This window comes from Dama dama, chromosome 30, assembly GCF_033118175.1.
Source record: "Dama dama isolate Ldn47 chromosome 30, ASM3311817v1, whole genome shotgun sequence".
NCBI lineage: Eukaryota > Metazoa > Chordata > Mammalia > Artiodactyla > Cervidae > Dama > Dama dama.
In genome coordinates, this window is record NC_083710.1 from 39,398,311 (window position 1) to 39,413,445 (window position 15,135).

Genomic DNA, 15,135 nt, shown 5'->3' on the forward strand with positions numbered 1-15,135 from the left:
ACCATTCTAATAGCAGAAAGTGAAGAGGAACTAGAGAGCCTCTTGATGAAAATGAAAGAGGAGAGTGAAAAAGCTCCCTAAAAATTCAACATTCAAAAAAACTAAGGTCATGGCATCTGGTCCCATCACTTCATAGCAAAATAGAAGGGGAAAAAGTGGAAGCAGAGACAAATTTTACTATCTTGGGCTCCCAAATCACTGTGGACAGTGACTGCAGCCATGCAATTAAGATGCTTGCTCCTTGGAAGAAAAGCTATGACAAACCTAGACATTATATTTAAAAGCAAAGGCATCGCTTTGCCAACAAAGGTCCATATAGTCCAAACTACGGTTTTTCCAATAGTCATGGATGGATGTGAGAGCTGAACCACAAAGAAGGCTGAATGCCAAAGAACTAATGCTTTCGAACTATGGTGCTGGAGAAGACTCCTCAGAGTCAAACCAGTCAACCCTAAAGGAAATCAACCCTGAGTATTCATTGGAAGGACTGATGCTGAACCTCCAATACTTTGGATACCTGATGTGAAGAGCTGACTTACTGGAAAAGACACTGATGCTGTGTAAGACTGAAGCCAAAAGAAGAAGGGGGTGGCAGAGGATGAGATGGTTAGATAGTGTTACCCATTCAATGCATATGAATTTAAGCAAAATCTGGGTGATGGTGGAGGACAGAGGAGCCTAGCGTGCTGCCATCCATGGGGATGCAGAGTCAGACATGACTTAAGAGACTGGACAACAACTGCTACACATTACAACTCTAGACTTCAATAAAGAAAGAAAGTGAAGTCGCTCGGTCGTGTCCGACTCTTTGTGACCCCATGGACTGTAGCCTACCAGCTTCTCTGTTCATGGGATTTTCCAGACAAGGGTACTGGAGCGCGGAGAAGGCACTGGCGACCCACTCTGTAAGGCACTCTGTACCTCAAACAAGGGCAACATACAAGAAAACTTCTAAAATAGGAACACTGTTGTACAAAGACGGTATGTCAAGCTCCATACCCACACAAAGGTCTGAAATGTTCACTGTCAGCATCGGTGTGACATCTAAGTATTCAGAGTTGTCCCACCACATTGGGTTCAAGAGTCCAGCACAAGAGAACCTAGAGAACTCGGAAAAGCAGGGCCACTCTCCCTTTCCCTCAACGATTTGACAAAGCACAGGAGGAGGAACACATACTATTAAGGATGCACTAAAGAAGGTATCATAAACATGTGAAGTATTTTTAAATATCAAAATTCTTCATAAGTACAACTAAACGTACCTACCTCACATTAAGTGCACGATAAATTTAAGTATAATAAAGAATTTGCTTTAATCTAAGTGAATTTAAAATTGTCAGGTTATCTTTTTGCCTGGTGCATTAAAGCACCATTAGTTGATGCTTTTAAGTAAAAGAATTTTTAATTCTGAGCTAAATCGTTAAGGAAAACAAGAACCACATCCCTTCAAAAACTGAGACTTCCCTGATGTGAGTGGTTAGGACTCCGAGCTTCCACCACAAGGGTCACAAGTTCAACACCTAGTTTGGGAAAGAAGATCGCACATGCTGCACAGCGCAGACAGAAAAAAGTATATCCATGAATAAATCATAGTTGGGCCTCCCTTTTACTGAGTTCCTTCATATCAGCAGATCCAACTGCCTGCAGCACTATTAAAAAAGATTCAGGCATAAGTGGACCCACAATTCAAATCCATGTAGTTCAAGGGTCAACTATATTTGAAAGAATCACTGCTTTCATTAGTATACATATGTTGACATTACAGGAAAGTTCTGATTATACATTTTGTGTCCTCATCTCCAAATGTGTACTTAACATAACCAATTAACCTTCCTCCACTGACATCACAAATAAGTACAAAATTTTAGAATGGTAAATCTTTTGGGAAAGTATGTGGTGATAATATAAGCTTTATCCATCTACTGATAGTTGAAAGATCTAATCCCTGATCCACTATATCTGAATGATTTAATGCCTGAAAAGACCTTTAAACTCATTACAGAAGTTATATTCATTTTAAGTTACAGTATTTAAGAAATAGATACTAGGAGAAGGAAATGGCAACCCACTCCAGTATTCTTGCCTGGAAAAGTCCATGGACAGAGAGGAGCCTGGCGGGCTGAAGTCCATGGGATTACATGACTGAGCATGTGTGCACGAGGGTGCAGGGAGATGGGCTGGTAGCAATAAAGTGGTAGAACTAAAAAAAAAAAAAAAAAGAGAGATACTAAATTGCACACATACACAATGAAAAAAGAGAATATATTATTTCTGATTCATATAGACCCTATTAGTTTAAAAGCAGTCAAATAATTATCTAATAGTTATCTAATTGATAACTGTGGTACTACTTTTTTTTTTATTTAAAGATACTCGATAGGATTTAATATTCCATATTTGTTTACCACTGGTCTCCAGGAAAAGAATACAGGCTGAAAAGACTGTAACTTCCAGTTTTTTTTCATTTTCAATTTCTAAATTTGTGAAACAAGCATATTATATATTTTAAAACAGGACAACACAAAGGATTTCCCTAGAAATCAGGTGGCTAGAACTCCACACTGTCAATGCAGGGGGCACAGGTTTGATCCCTGATCAGGGAACTAAGATCCTATAGGCCTGAGTGTGGCCAAAAGATTAAAAAATAAATAAATAAAACAAATGAAAATTTACAAATAAAATAGGACACCACAGCTGCTGAACTTTAGGCCTGTAACCAAAACGAGTTAATTTCAAATCCTTGTTTAAATGAATACTACTACCTGGGTTATCTGCTTATGCCTGTTTCCTCCTCTACCAATTAGGAATAAAAACACTAAGCTTTTATAAAGAGTAAACTACTTAATATGTTAAAAATTAGTCTGGACATGTGTTGATAACTATAGAATGTAAATGATAGGTACACAGAGGTTCAATATATTATTCTCTCTCATAAAGTTGATAGTTGCCATAGTAACTTTTTAAAAAAAACTCATGCTGGCATACAATACAGGCTCAATACATGCTATTTTTATGACCCTGCAGGCCATTTGCCAAGATTTCCTTAAAGGAAATAACACATGAAAGCACCGCGGACCTGCCTAAAGTGGTATTTGCTTAATACAAGTTGCCATCCTCACATCATCCTTCATAATCAGTACTCAGTTTGTTTATCGTCTATTATTTTTTGACCCATTTGAGACTTAATATTTAAGCATAAGCGACCATACTCACGACTCACCTTTGACAGATATCTGCAAGTTAACCATCGGCGGGCTCCAGAGATACAATGGGTCCAGAACAGTGACTTCACTGATTTTTTGTAACTCATTTCAACTGACGGAAAATGACCCATTATGTTTATCTTACTGTCTAGCATATTACAAGGCTACTTTAAAACCGACAAATTGCAAGCATTAAACGATAACTCTCAGGTAACACGTCAGGAACAACTCAAGTGAAGACTAAGCATCACAAAAGATTTGGGGCTAAGAGGAGCCAGAGCAGGGAACTAGATGATAAACCAGACAACAGGAGGAGGAGGCCTCACGCCTTTCCTAAGCAAACACGTCAAAGACATCCACCAACTCATGAACCCTAAGAGTCAAGGTTTGTGTTTTACATCACACACTCAGAGCTAAATCCGTCTTTCTGCTTCTCCAACCTCTTCAATCAATTCTCCATTGAAAAGGAAGAGAAAGTGTTAAAAGATGGTTGCAGACCAGGCGTCAGACGAAACGACTTCAATTCCCACTCTGGAACTCTAGAGGGCGCCAGCAATATGCCCTCCTTCCTCCACCCCTCCTCCCGGGTAACGTGAGCAGCTGCAGGAGCCCATCGTCTGGTTGCTGAGGTTGGTATTGCAGCAGGAGCGCTGTCTGCAGCGGTGCAAACAGCAGCGCCCACTCCCAGCTGCCTCACCAGCCATTATCCAGGCTGCGCCCCGGGGGCAGTGCCACCCAGGGGTAAGCTCCACCCCCTCAAAACAACGGGGACGCACCGGTCCCCAGGCCGAGGCCCTACATTAACCTGCCAACGTCCTCTAGGAGCATCAAATTAGGGTCAAAAGACTCACAATCGGGGTGTTGTCCTCCTCACGCTCAGCCAAAGATGCACCAGGTAGGGATGAATTCGACTCCTGGTCCTAGGATAAAACAAAAAATGAAAAATGGATCAACATCTAACCAGGTGGGAGAACCAAGCCTTTTCCACCAGGAGGAGGCAGAGAACGGAATAAGAGGTCAAGGAGGTTCGGACCTTCGATTATTGCTCCCCAGCCCGGCGCCAACAATCCCCTCCAACGTAAAGTAGAGCAGAACGGCATAAGATTTTTATTTGGGACCAAAACCCACGTGAAAGGCAAACCCTGGAGGGAGGAGGCGGAGGGCAGCAGGCCTGCTCGGGGAGGGGGAGGGGGAAGGGAAGGGCGAGCGCAGCCTCGACGCCAGCGGAGACTCCGATCCCCCGGATCGGCCCGCCCAGCGCCGTCTCCGCCGCGCCCGCACCCACGCCGGGCTGGGGGGAGGCCCGCGTCGCCGCGGGGCGGAAACCCCCCGCGTGTGCCCCCGGCTCTTGCCCGGAGCCCGAGACTTGCCCCCCCGCAGTCGGCGACCGGCAGCGCTGCCTCCCCGTCCGCCATTAGAGACCCAGCCAAACAATACGTGCGGAGCCGAGCCGCGCGCGCGCCGGGGCCGGGGCGGCCGAAGAGGGGACCGGCGCGGGGGGCCCGCGCCCTCGCCCCCAAACTCGGGGACCTCGCGCCGTCGCCGGGAGGACGCTAACGCGACCCCGAGCCCCCACGGAGGTGCCCCTCCCCCACCCACCCCACCCCCACACCGCGCGACCCCCACAGCCAGCCCCCGCCCCAGGCGGCCCCGGGCGACCCCCGCCGCCGGCGGCCGCCTCACTCCGCCCTCGCGGCCGCGCCCGCACTCCCGCAGCCCGCGGGCCGCCCGCCAACGCGCCTGGGACATCAGCGGAGCCGCCGGCAGCCGGAGGCCCCGAAGCGGCAGCGGCGACGGCGGCCGCGCCGCGGGGCGCTCGTCCCGGGTCGGTGGGAGGCTTCGGAGGCCGCCCTCACCCATCTCCGCCTCCCGGCGCCTCCGCCTCCGCCTCCGGAGGCTGCGCCGCTCCCGGCCACCCCCACTGTCGGCGGCCCTGGGCTGGAGACACGGCGGGGACAAGCCTCACCCGGTTCTGGCTGCGGCTCCGCGGAACGAACCTCCCCGCCCCCGGCCCACCCCCCTTCGGCAACACGCGCAACTCCGCTCGGTCCAGTCCCGGCTTTAGCGCTGGTGAGGAGGCGGAGGCGGCGGCCGCGGCGGCGCGGCCCGACCTGGCAGGCCCCGCCTCCTGCGCCCTCACTGGCGGCCGGGGAGGGCGGGCTGGGCACCTCGGGCACGCCCATTGGCTGCGTCCACCTTCCTTCAGGACCCCCCCTTGAGGGGGTGGTCCGATGCCCTGTCCGTCAGCCGCAGGCCACACCCCCGCGCCTCCATTCCACCCCCACCTTCCCCGCCCCCACCGTGGCCCGGCCCGTCAGGGTCGGGCCGCCGACTCCAGTTCCCGCAGCACCGGCCGCGGCTCGGCCCCTGGGGCTGGGCGCTGTCGGGCTCCGGCGGCCCGAAGACCACAGCTGGGCCACCTGCCCTCGCAACGGCTGCGAGCGCCGCCGCCTCGGGAACGCCGCGGCCTCGATGTCCCCCAAGCCCTCCCTGTCCAGTGTCTAGGAGCCCCGTGAGGGCTGGGAGGGCAGGGGCTTCGGCGAAGGGGGCGGGAGCCGGGGTCTGGAAGGCCGGCGGCGGGGCCCTGCGCGCTCCTAGGGCTGGAGGCGCTTCCCCTCTCCTCAGCCCCGTGGGGAGGCGTCCCCCGTTCCCGTCATGGCTGAGGGAGGAGACGACGTCCTCCATCTTGTAGGGGCCGCGGGGGGAACTGGGGGCAACTCCGACTGTTCCCAGGAAGCCGGGGCTGGGCCCCACGGCGGGGACGGCGCCTGCTGCCGGCTGCGAACCTGGGCCCGGCCGACACGACGGGGTCCGGCCCGGACGCCGCTCCCGCCTCCGCCGGTCAAGATGGAGGCGACTGCGGGTCCCCGATCCCGGCGCCCGCCTGTCGGAAGGGCTGGGTCGGGCCCGCTGGGCCCCGGCCTCCGCGCTCGTCGGCCTCGCGGCGAAGAAGGCCGCGGGGCAGGAGGGTGCGCAGGTGCGAGGCCAGCCGGGCGGGGCCGGGCAAGCTCCTACCGAGGAGCCACCTGGGCCGCGGGGCTCGGCTTTTGTTCGCCGTCTACACCTACGTCCCGGGCGCGCGTCACAGGCTGTGCGGGTCCGGAGGTTCCACGTAGGAGGCGGGCGGGGAGGCCGCCCTGGCGGCGGTCGGTGGGACTGCAGCCGGCGCCGTTGGGGCGTAAATGGATGGCTACAGTGGACCTAATTTCACACCGCCTGCTAGTGTAAACAGACGCGTGATGTTCAACTTTAAAGTTCAACACGATGGTGGACAACATGAACTTTCTAATGAAATTATAATCATCCATGAAGGTCTCAGAAAAGACTGACCTTTAAGAGACGCTACTTACAGAGCACAGTCTAGTAGAAAGTCTCAGTGTATAAATCTAGTAATAAATGTACTGCTCTTTATTTAAAGATATACAATATGCATTTCAACCCGCTTTCTCAAAATGGTATCATTTATTTTTCTGCATTTTATTTCTTAATTATAAAGTTTTTCAGTTTTCAGTAAAAACAAAATACCCTTGTAAGACTATGTGTATTACACACTACCGTTTTACATTGACATTCTCCACGTCACCATCTTCACGACAGAAACGTCCGCTATTACAAAATGCGGGATAACATTGTAATCAGTCCATGAAAACTTACATCATCCCCTTTCTGTTACCACATACCATTGCAATAACTTCTCTTCATTTAGTTTATAATTAGTTGGCTTAAGTAACTGCTGCTAGCTGCTAAGTCGCTTCAGTCATGTCGGACTCTGTGCGACCCCATAGACGGCAGCCCACCAGACTCCCCCGTCCCCGGGATTCTTAAGTAGAGATACTCCCAGGTAAGCTCTGTCACAGACTTTAGTGACAGATTGGATTGCTGCATGCTGTTCAATTTAAGGAAGCTCTATATTGACACTATCTAACTGTATTGCTGTTGTATATAATTAACAAGAGTAATAATTGCTTATTAGTATATATTAGTCATATTTTGTATTCATTCAAATCCATTTGTCCGTGAAAATGTTCACTGGATTACCTACATGATATCAGGGAGAATTTTAGTTGAGACTTGAAAACTAGGGGAAAAAAGTTTTCTGTCCTAATTTAAATAAAAGCTACATTTGATTTTATAGAAAAGCACTTATAAAAACAAATATTTGAATGTTCACAACAGAATTATTTGTAATTTCCAAAAGGTGGAAACAACTGAAATATCCATTAACTAATGAATGCATAAACAAATGTGGTAGATCCATACAATGGAATATTATTCAGCAATAACAAGGAATGTAGCTATGACACTGGCTACAATATGGATGAACTTTGAAGACACTATGCTAATAAAAATAAGCTAGTCTGTACATTATTGGAGAAAGAAATGGCAACCCACTCCAGTGTTCTTGCCTGGAGAATCCCAGGGACGGCAGAGCCTAGTGGGCTGCCATCTATGGGGTCACACAGAGTCGGACACGACTGAAGCGACGTAGCAGCAGCAGCAGCAGTCTGTGCATTGTATGATTCTATTTATGTGACTTGTTCAGGTGAGGCAATCTATAGAGATAGAAAGTAGGTTAGTTCCCTAGGCCTGGGGAGGTAGGGAGTGATAGCTAAAGTGTAGGGAGCTTCTTTTTGGAGCAAATTGATTGCATTGATAATTGGACAACAGCTCTGAATATGCAAAAAAAATTGAATTGTTCATTTTAAATGGATGAATTGAAAAAAAATGGATAAATTATATGGTATGGAATTCTACAGTCCATGGGGTTGCAAAGAGTTGGACATGACTAAAGTAACCTAGCACACACGCATGCATGAAATTATAACTTGAGAAGGCTGTTACAAAAATGTGTGTGTGTGGAGTTATTCTGCACTAATCACAAAAGCAGACTAAGCTTTGCAAGAAGGCAACATGAAGATTTGAGTAGAGGACTTGTATTTTAAATACTTGTTTGGCCACTCAAACTCTTGAGCAAGTTTCCTTCTCTTCTGATTTGGACGAGAACGCAGAACTGACATGGATGTGACTCCACCGTTCCTCAGCTCTGTGACCCTAGACCTTCCAGAGTCTCAGTTTCTCCGTCAATAAAATGAAGGAATTGTACATAATGTGCCCTTGAATAAAAGTCCACTTGTCTCTTCAGTCTTTTCATCCCTCGGGATCCCAATGTCTCCTCCATTTCTTCTCACTTTCCCAACTTATTATGAACATTGCTTTCCTCTCAGTTCCTGTGGCTATTAAAAAATTATTAAATAACCCAATATATTTACTACATATATATATATATATATATGTATGTATATATATATATATAATTTCCCCTATGCTAGAATGCAAGGACCCACCATGTTTCTCATTTTACTTCCCAGGCAGCATTGCCCACCCACCTGCCTTCTAAACTTTAGAGGTCCTGACTACAAAATAGAAGCAAATTTTAAAAAAGAAAATTGTATTCTGATTATGGAGGTCCTTTCCAGTAATCAAATTCTATGATTTTCATAAAATCATTAGCTGAAAATAATGATTTAAAGCTTAATTTTTGCCCATTTAAGAGTTCCTTATATAAAAAAAAAGAGTTCCTTATATTATCAACTATTGTTTTTTGAGTTTCTGTACTAGGTTACAGTTCTCTAAGAGACTGAGACCTAAAATTAAGCAAATCCAACAACTTTGAATTTAGCATACTTTTTTAAAAAATATTTTTTGTACTTCCATAGGTAACAAACACATAGTGACTAAAACAAAAAGCAAACAATAACAACAACAAAAATTGGAAAACCAGTGCAAAAAGAGCAAAAGAAAAAAATTACCTGTAATTCTTCACCCAAGTTTGGCTCTTGGTAACAGGTCACATTCTTTTCCCCAGCAGTTTTAGGTTCACAGCAAAACTGAGCAATAAATACACAGTTGCCATGGACCCACTACCCTACACATGCACAGCCCACTCCACTATCAACAACCTCTATAAAGTGGTGCATTTGCTACAGGGAATGAACCTGCATTGACACAACACTCTCACCTCAAGTCCACAGGTTACACTAGGGTTCACTTCTGTTACACAGGTTACACTAGTATATACATTCCATGGGTTTTAACAAATGCATGTTGGCATAGTTTCACTCCCCTAAAAATCCTCTGTGTTCCACCTATTTAACTCTCCATCTCTATAGCTTGTGCCAATCACTGACCTTTACACTGTCCCTAGTCTTATATTTCCCAGGATGTCATATAGTTGGAATTATATAGTAAACAGCCTTTTTAGATTGACTTCCTCCATTAAGCAGTAAGCATTTAACAGTCCTCCATGTCTTTTTGTGGATTCATAGCTCATTTCTTCTCAGTGCTGAGTATTATTCCATTGTCTGGACATACCACATTTATTTATTCTTTCACCCACAGAAAGGAGCCTTGGTTGCTTCCAAATTTTTGGCAATTATGAGTAAAACTCCTATAAATATTCATGCTCAGGCTCTTTTATAAATAGGTTTGCAACTCATTTGGATAAATACCACAGAGCACGACTGTTGTATCTTATGTTAAGAGTATGTGTAGTTTGGTAAGAAACTGTCTTCACAGTGAACTTCTGCATCTCCTCTGGTAAAGAGGAGAGTTCCTGATGTCCACGTCTTCATCGGCATTTGGTGCCTTCAGTGTTCTGGTTTCTCGCCACTCAATGGGTATGTAACAGCAAGGTGGTTTCTACCTGCTGTCAACATTCTGATGTATCAGTATTTTTCCACAGAATGTTTTCAAAAATTTATATCATCCTTAAGAAGTATATCTTGCTAATTTTTTATTATGTGATATAGAAGTGAAAAAGAGATTCAGTAAAAAAAAATCTGGTGATACCTAGAAGAATAAAATTGTCCTTGAGAATAGTCATCATCTTTATTGTTGTCAGATAAGTAAAAAGATTTTAAGATGAGATGCATACAGTGGAGACAAATATGTAGCTACGGAAGACTTGCACTTTGACTTCCCTCTGCCTTTAAGACAGAAATCAAGTCCAAGAATCCACCTACGGAAAAGCAGGACCCAGAATGGCTGCATACTCATGACAGGTAGGGAGACTAAAAAAAAAAAAAAAGCTTATTTTTTATGTGATGTGACATAAAACAGTTAGTGGGAAATGCATTTGAGACACAATAGCTGTACTGATAAGAAACTAATTTTGAACTCAATCATCATTTTTTAAATGTAATAAAGAAATAAGAAATGTAACCAGTGTAAGAGTCATCAAGCTTGATAAGACAGAAAGGTTTTATCAACTAATGCTTAGTGATACTATAGAGCACAGGAGCTGTATTCAATATCCTGTGAGAAAACATAATGGAAAAGAAAAGGAAAAAGAATATGTATATATATCACTGAGTTACTTTGCTGTACAGCAGAAATGAACCCAAAATTGTAAGTCAACTCTACTTCAATAAAATTGAAAAAGAAAAACCTAATGCTTAGTGGTAGTAACAAAAATTAGTCATTATTAGCGTAGTGTGGAATTTTTAAGACCTGTATATTCATTCATTCCACAAATATTAACTGAGCGTCTAAGTTAATGCCAGATACTATGATAAGTGTGAGGGCTAGAACACAGAATAAGACAGATACAATCCTTGGCCTCATGGAGCGTATAGTCTACCCTAGATTAGATAGACACGACAAACAAAGAATCTACAAAATGAATAAAGTAATTACAGTGGAGAGCTAGGAAGGGAACAGAGCTGGTTAATAGGGAGTACCATTGGAGACCTGTTGAGGTCTGTACTAATGACCTCCATTAGTATAGGACCTGTACTAATGACCATGGTACACCTTTCTGAGCAAGTGATCTTTTCATTGAGATCTGCCCTGAAAGTGAAGTGAAAGTCGCTCAGTTGTGTCCTACTCTTTGCAACCCCATGGACCATACAGCCCATGGAATTCTCCAGGCCAGAATACTGCAGTGGGTAAACTTTCCCTTCTCCAGGGGATCTTCCCAACCCAGGGATCAAACCCAGGTCACCCACATTGCAGGCGGATTCTTTACCAGCTGACCCACCAGGGAAGCCCAAAGAGGTTTGCCCTGGGAGCAGCCATTAGAATAACAAGAGGGAGTCAGAGGAGAAATATCATAGGACATTTCTTATGTTCTTGTTCAGTCACTGAGTCGTAACCAACTCTTTGCAACCCCATGGGCTGCAGCAAAACAGGCCTCCCTGTCCCTCACTATCTCCTGGAATTTGCCAAAGTCATGTCCATTGAATCAGTGATGCTATCCAAGCATCTCATCCTCTGCCACTCTCTTCTCCTTTTGCCTTAAAGCTTTCCCAGCATCAGGGTCTTTTCCAATGAGTCAGCTCTTCGAGTTAAGTGGCCAAAGTATTTGAGCTTCAACTTCAGTCCTTCCAATGGGTATTCAGGGTTGATTTCCCTTAGGATTGACTGGTTTAATCTCCTTGCTGTCCAAAGGACTCTCGAGAATCTTCTCCAGCATCACAATTATATGTGGACTCTAAAAAGAAAGTATACAAATGAACTTACTTACAAAACAGAAAGAGACTCACAGACGTAGGGTTGTGGAACAGGGGCAGGGGGATGGGGGGAAGAGATGGATGGATACGTACACACTGCTATATTTAAAATGGATAACCAACAAGGACCTACTGTACAGCACATGGAACTCTACTCAATGTTAGGTGGCAGCCTGAACAAAAGGGAGTTTGGGAGAGAATGGATATATGGATATATGTGGCTGAGTCCCCTTGCTGCCCACCTGAAATTACCACAGTTAATCAGCTTACCCCAATGCAAAATAAAAAGTTTAAAGCTTGCAAGGTGGAAAAAAAAAGAATAACAAGGGGAATATTATTCTAGACAGCAGGAAAAATAAGAATTAAGCCCATCCTCCTAAGATTTGGAGATGACTAGGGTAGACAGTAGAGGATCAAGTGAAGGGATGACACCACAGGTGCCAGGAGAGCCGGCAAGAGTATAGTTCAAGGAGGGTTTAGTAGGCCTGATAAGGAGTCTGGATTTTATTTTAGTGCATGAAAGTGAAAGTGAAGTCACTCAGTCGTCTCTGACTCTTTGCCACCCCATGGACTATAACCTACTAGGCTCCTCCATCCATGGGATTTTCCAGGCAAGAGTACTGGAGTGGGTTGCCATTTCCTTCTCCAGAGGATCTTCCTGACCCAGGGATCGAACCCAGGTCTCCTGCATTGTAGGCAGACTCTTTACCATCTGAGCCACCAGGGAAGTCATGGAGAAGTCACAAAGAGGGTTTTTAAGTGAAAAGGTGATAAGAAACTGACATGTTAAGCAGATAACCCTGAGCACTTTGGGAGGCTAGCTTGAGGGTGGCCAGGGTGGTCTGGGCCAGACCAGCCTCCGCTGTGAGGTCAGTAAAGGGGACTGACGGTGTGAGGTGCCAAGACTTGGAAGGGACTGCCCTGTGATCTAGTGGTTAGGACGCCAGGGTTCGATCCCTGGTGGGGGATGTAAGATCCCTAATTTCAGGGGGCGGGGGAGGCAAAAATCTTTGACTAAGAAGCTAGTTTGAAATTTATATGCAAAGACTTTCTGATCTCAAAGTGTTAGCAAATCTGATCAATTTTGTTCAAGAACAGATGAGAAGATTCGCAAAAAAATAGAAGCTAGGGACTTCCCTAGAGGTCCTGTGGCTAAGACTTCTTGCTTCCAGTGCAGGGGACCCGGGATCAATCCCTGGTCAGGGAACTAAATTCCACACGCCACAACTGAAGATCCTGCATGCTGCAACTAAGACCTGGTAAAGGCAAAAAAGTACATTTTTTAAAAAAAATAGAAGCTATCAACAAGGACAGCTGATTGGAGGCATCCTAAAGAGAACAAGAAATTAATCCTAATTTGAATTGATTGGATTTTTGAGAGAGTCCAAAATTTGTAAGTAAAATGTTATTGAAAAAAAAGCATTTTACTTACGAATGCTTTTTACTTTCTTTTTTTCACAAACTTGGAAAAACAGCAGTTAGGTGGAAAAACAGCAGTTAGGAATACATAAATGCTTCTGAATACAAATAAATGGCTGTTATTTATAACTAATTTCAAAACTATCCAAATTCTGTTTTTCTAACTTAATTATTTTCGTATAACACCACAAAAGTTCTTTTTCATATTAGAAATAACCCAGTATGAAAAAAAAGTGAAGCGGATTTTCTCTCTTTCTGTTCTTGTTTCCCCTGTTTTCCAGTTAACCAAGCTGCCCCAGGGTCTATATGTAACCGCCCAGCTGCCCAGGAGCATAGACAGTATCACCCAGTTGCCCAGGTGTCTTATAGATAATCGTCCAGCTGCCCAGGGTTGGGAAGATCCCCTGGAGAAGGACGTGGCCACCCACTGCAGTGTTCTTGCCTGGAGAATCCCATGTACAGAGGAGCCTGGCGGGTACAGTCCGTGGGGTCTCCAAGAATTGGAAACGACAGAGAGACAGAGCACAGCACAGGCTGCCCAGGTGTCTATCGATAACCATCCAGTTGCCCAGGTGTCCCAGAAATAAGAGGGGAGGTACCTGGCCACGTGGACAACAGGGCAGGGCTCCGGGTAGCCTCCCAGGACAAGGCGCAGCCCCCATTACAGGACCCCCCAGAGGAGGCGGGTGGAGGGAGACCGGACGCTGGAAGAGGGAGGGAGGCGCCCAGGCCAAGCTGGAAGCCCCGACAGGGCGGCCAAGTGCAGGGGGAGCGTGGTTTCCCGGTGTCTCCTGGACGTCCCCGCGGAGGCCGAGGCAGCGCTTGGGGCGGGGGGAGGGGGTTGGGGTGGGGGGGCGGGGTTCGGGGCGGGGGACAGCTGAGGGCGAGCGGAGTGGGGGACAGCTGGGGGGCCTAGCAGAGGGGGAAACAGCCGGGCGGTGAGCTAGCGGCGGCCGGGGGGCGGGGGAGCGGGGCGAGGTACAGCTTGGGGGGAGCGGATGGGGAGGACAGCTGTGGGGCCGAGAGGGGGAAAAGCTGGGGGAGACAGCCTGGGGGGCGAGCGGGGTGGGACAGCCGGGGGGTTAACGGGGGGGGGGGGGGTGGGCAGCCCTGGAGGGAAGCGGGGGTGGGGAGGGTCACAGCTGGGGGGACGAGGGAGGGACAGCGGGGGGCGGGGGGGACGAGCGGGAGGGAAGGGGACAGCCGGGCGGGGTGAGAGCCGGGGTGTTACAACTGGGGGGCCGAGGAGGGGACACCTCGGGAGGTCCGACCATGGGGCGGTGGCGGCAGAGCCTTGTGGGTCCCGGGCGGGGGTGGCCTCGCGGCCTCGGGGGTTGAACCGCGTCTGGACGCGTGGTGAGCGGCTGGATCCCAGGTGAGGGCTGGCGGTTCCGCTCCCAAACCTCCGGCTTCAGGTTGCCCCCTGGATCTGTCCCGCACGCCGTTTCCCCCCGGCTAGGTCACGGACCCCCAGTCCTGCCCCCGAGCTACACCCCCTAGACGGCTTCCTCCGGGTCCACCCTCCCCAGCGGGAGGGTGGACAGCAGAGGGCCTTTCTGCTCCCTCCACTACGGTCCTTCCTGGTAGTAGAGAAGGGGCTCGGCCCTTCTCGGGGCGGGTGTGGGTGTGGGAGCGTATGTTGGAGAGCAGCTCCAGGATGGGAAGGTACCAAATGGTGGACCGAACCATCTATCACCACCCTTTTCACCGGGATCCTGCGAGGACTGGGCACTCCTGGTTCTTCGCAGACCTCCCCAACCATCCATCGTGGACCAAAGGGCCCTCTGTCCTCTCCTGAGCGGCTGACCCTTCTCCCCCGCTTGCTCAGGTGGCCACACTGGCTCCCCTCTGCCCTGTGCTCTGCTCACGGTGCTGTGAGTTGAATGCTGCCTGGGATGAGTGGACGTGAGCGGCAGACGCAGGCTCCTGGGTCAGCTTTCTTCCTCTGCATCACCCTGGTCTTAGGGGCCAGAAAAGCATCCCTCCTGTGAGAGCCGCGGCCC

The 15,135-nt window shown here is 47.9% G+C and overlaps 2 protein-coding genes across 10 annotated transcripts in view; both read right to left on the reverse strand.

Annotated features, from left to right (window-relative positions):
• The window catches only part of ZMYM2 (zinc finger MYM-type containing 2), a 61,633-nt gene extending 56,335 nt beyond the window's left edge, over positions 1-5,298 (reverse strand). For 3 of the 9 annotated variants that reach the window (XM_061133367.1, XM_061133366.1, XM_061133359.1), the window contains exons 1-3: positions 5,060-5,157; positions 4,055-4,123; positions 2,084-2,200 (exon numbers count right to left, since the gene is read on the reverse strand). In XM_061133367.1, coding sequence (XP_060989350.1) covers positions 2,084-2,130 — 47 coding nt within the window. In that variant the 5' untranslated portion in view covers positions 2,131-2,200; positions 4,055-4,123; positions 5,060-5,157. The other 6 variants (XM_061133368.1, XM_061133365.1, XM_061133360.1 and 3 more) reach the window with 5 other exon arrangements.
• A 107-nt stretch (positions 5,299-5,405) lies between these two features.
• On the reverse strand, positions 5,406-14,898 carry LOC133049336 (basic proline-rich protein-like). The gene is made up of 4 exons (XM_061133327.1): positions 14,705-14,898; positions 14,273-14,587; positions 13,732-14,143; positions 5,406-6,404 (listed from the first exon to the last, which is right to left on the reverse strand). The coding sequence occupies exons 1-4, from the start codon at positions 14,896-14,898 to the stop codon at positions 5,406-5,408; spliced, it is 1,920 nt and encodes a 639-aa protein (XP_060989310.1).
• Positions 14,899-15,135: the final 237 nt, after the last annotated feature.

Bases quoted from the DNA above. Each gene is read 5' to 3' on its own strand.
- LOC133049336 (XM_061133327.1), bottom strand. From the start codon at position 14,898: ATGGATGGTTGGGGAGGTCTGCGAAGAACCAGGAGTGCCCAGTCCTCG. The intron at 14,588-14,704 runs GTAGTGGAGGGA...TCCGTGACCTAG, and splicing joins CTCTACTACCAGGAAGGACC to CCGGGGGGAAACGGCGTGCG. The intron at 6,405-13,731 runs GTACCTCCCCTC...GTGTGAAATTAG, and splicing joins CCTGTTGTCCACGTGGCCAG to GTCCACTGTAGCCATCCATT.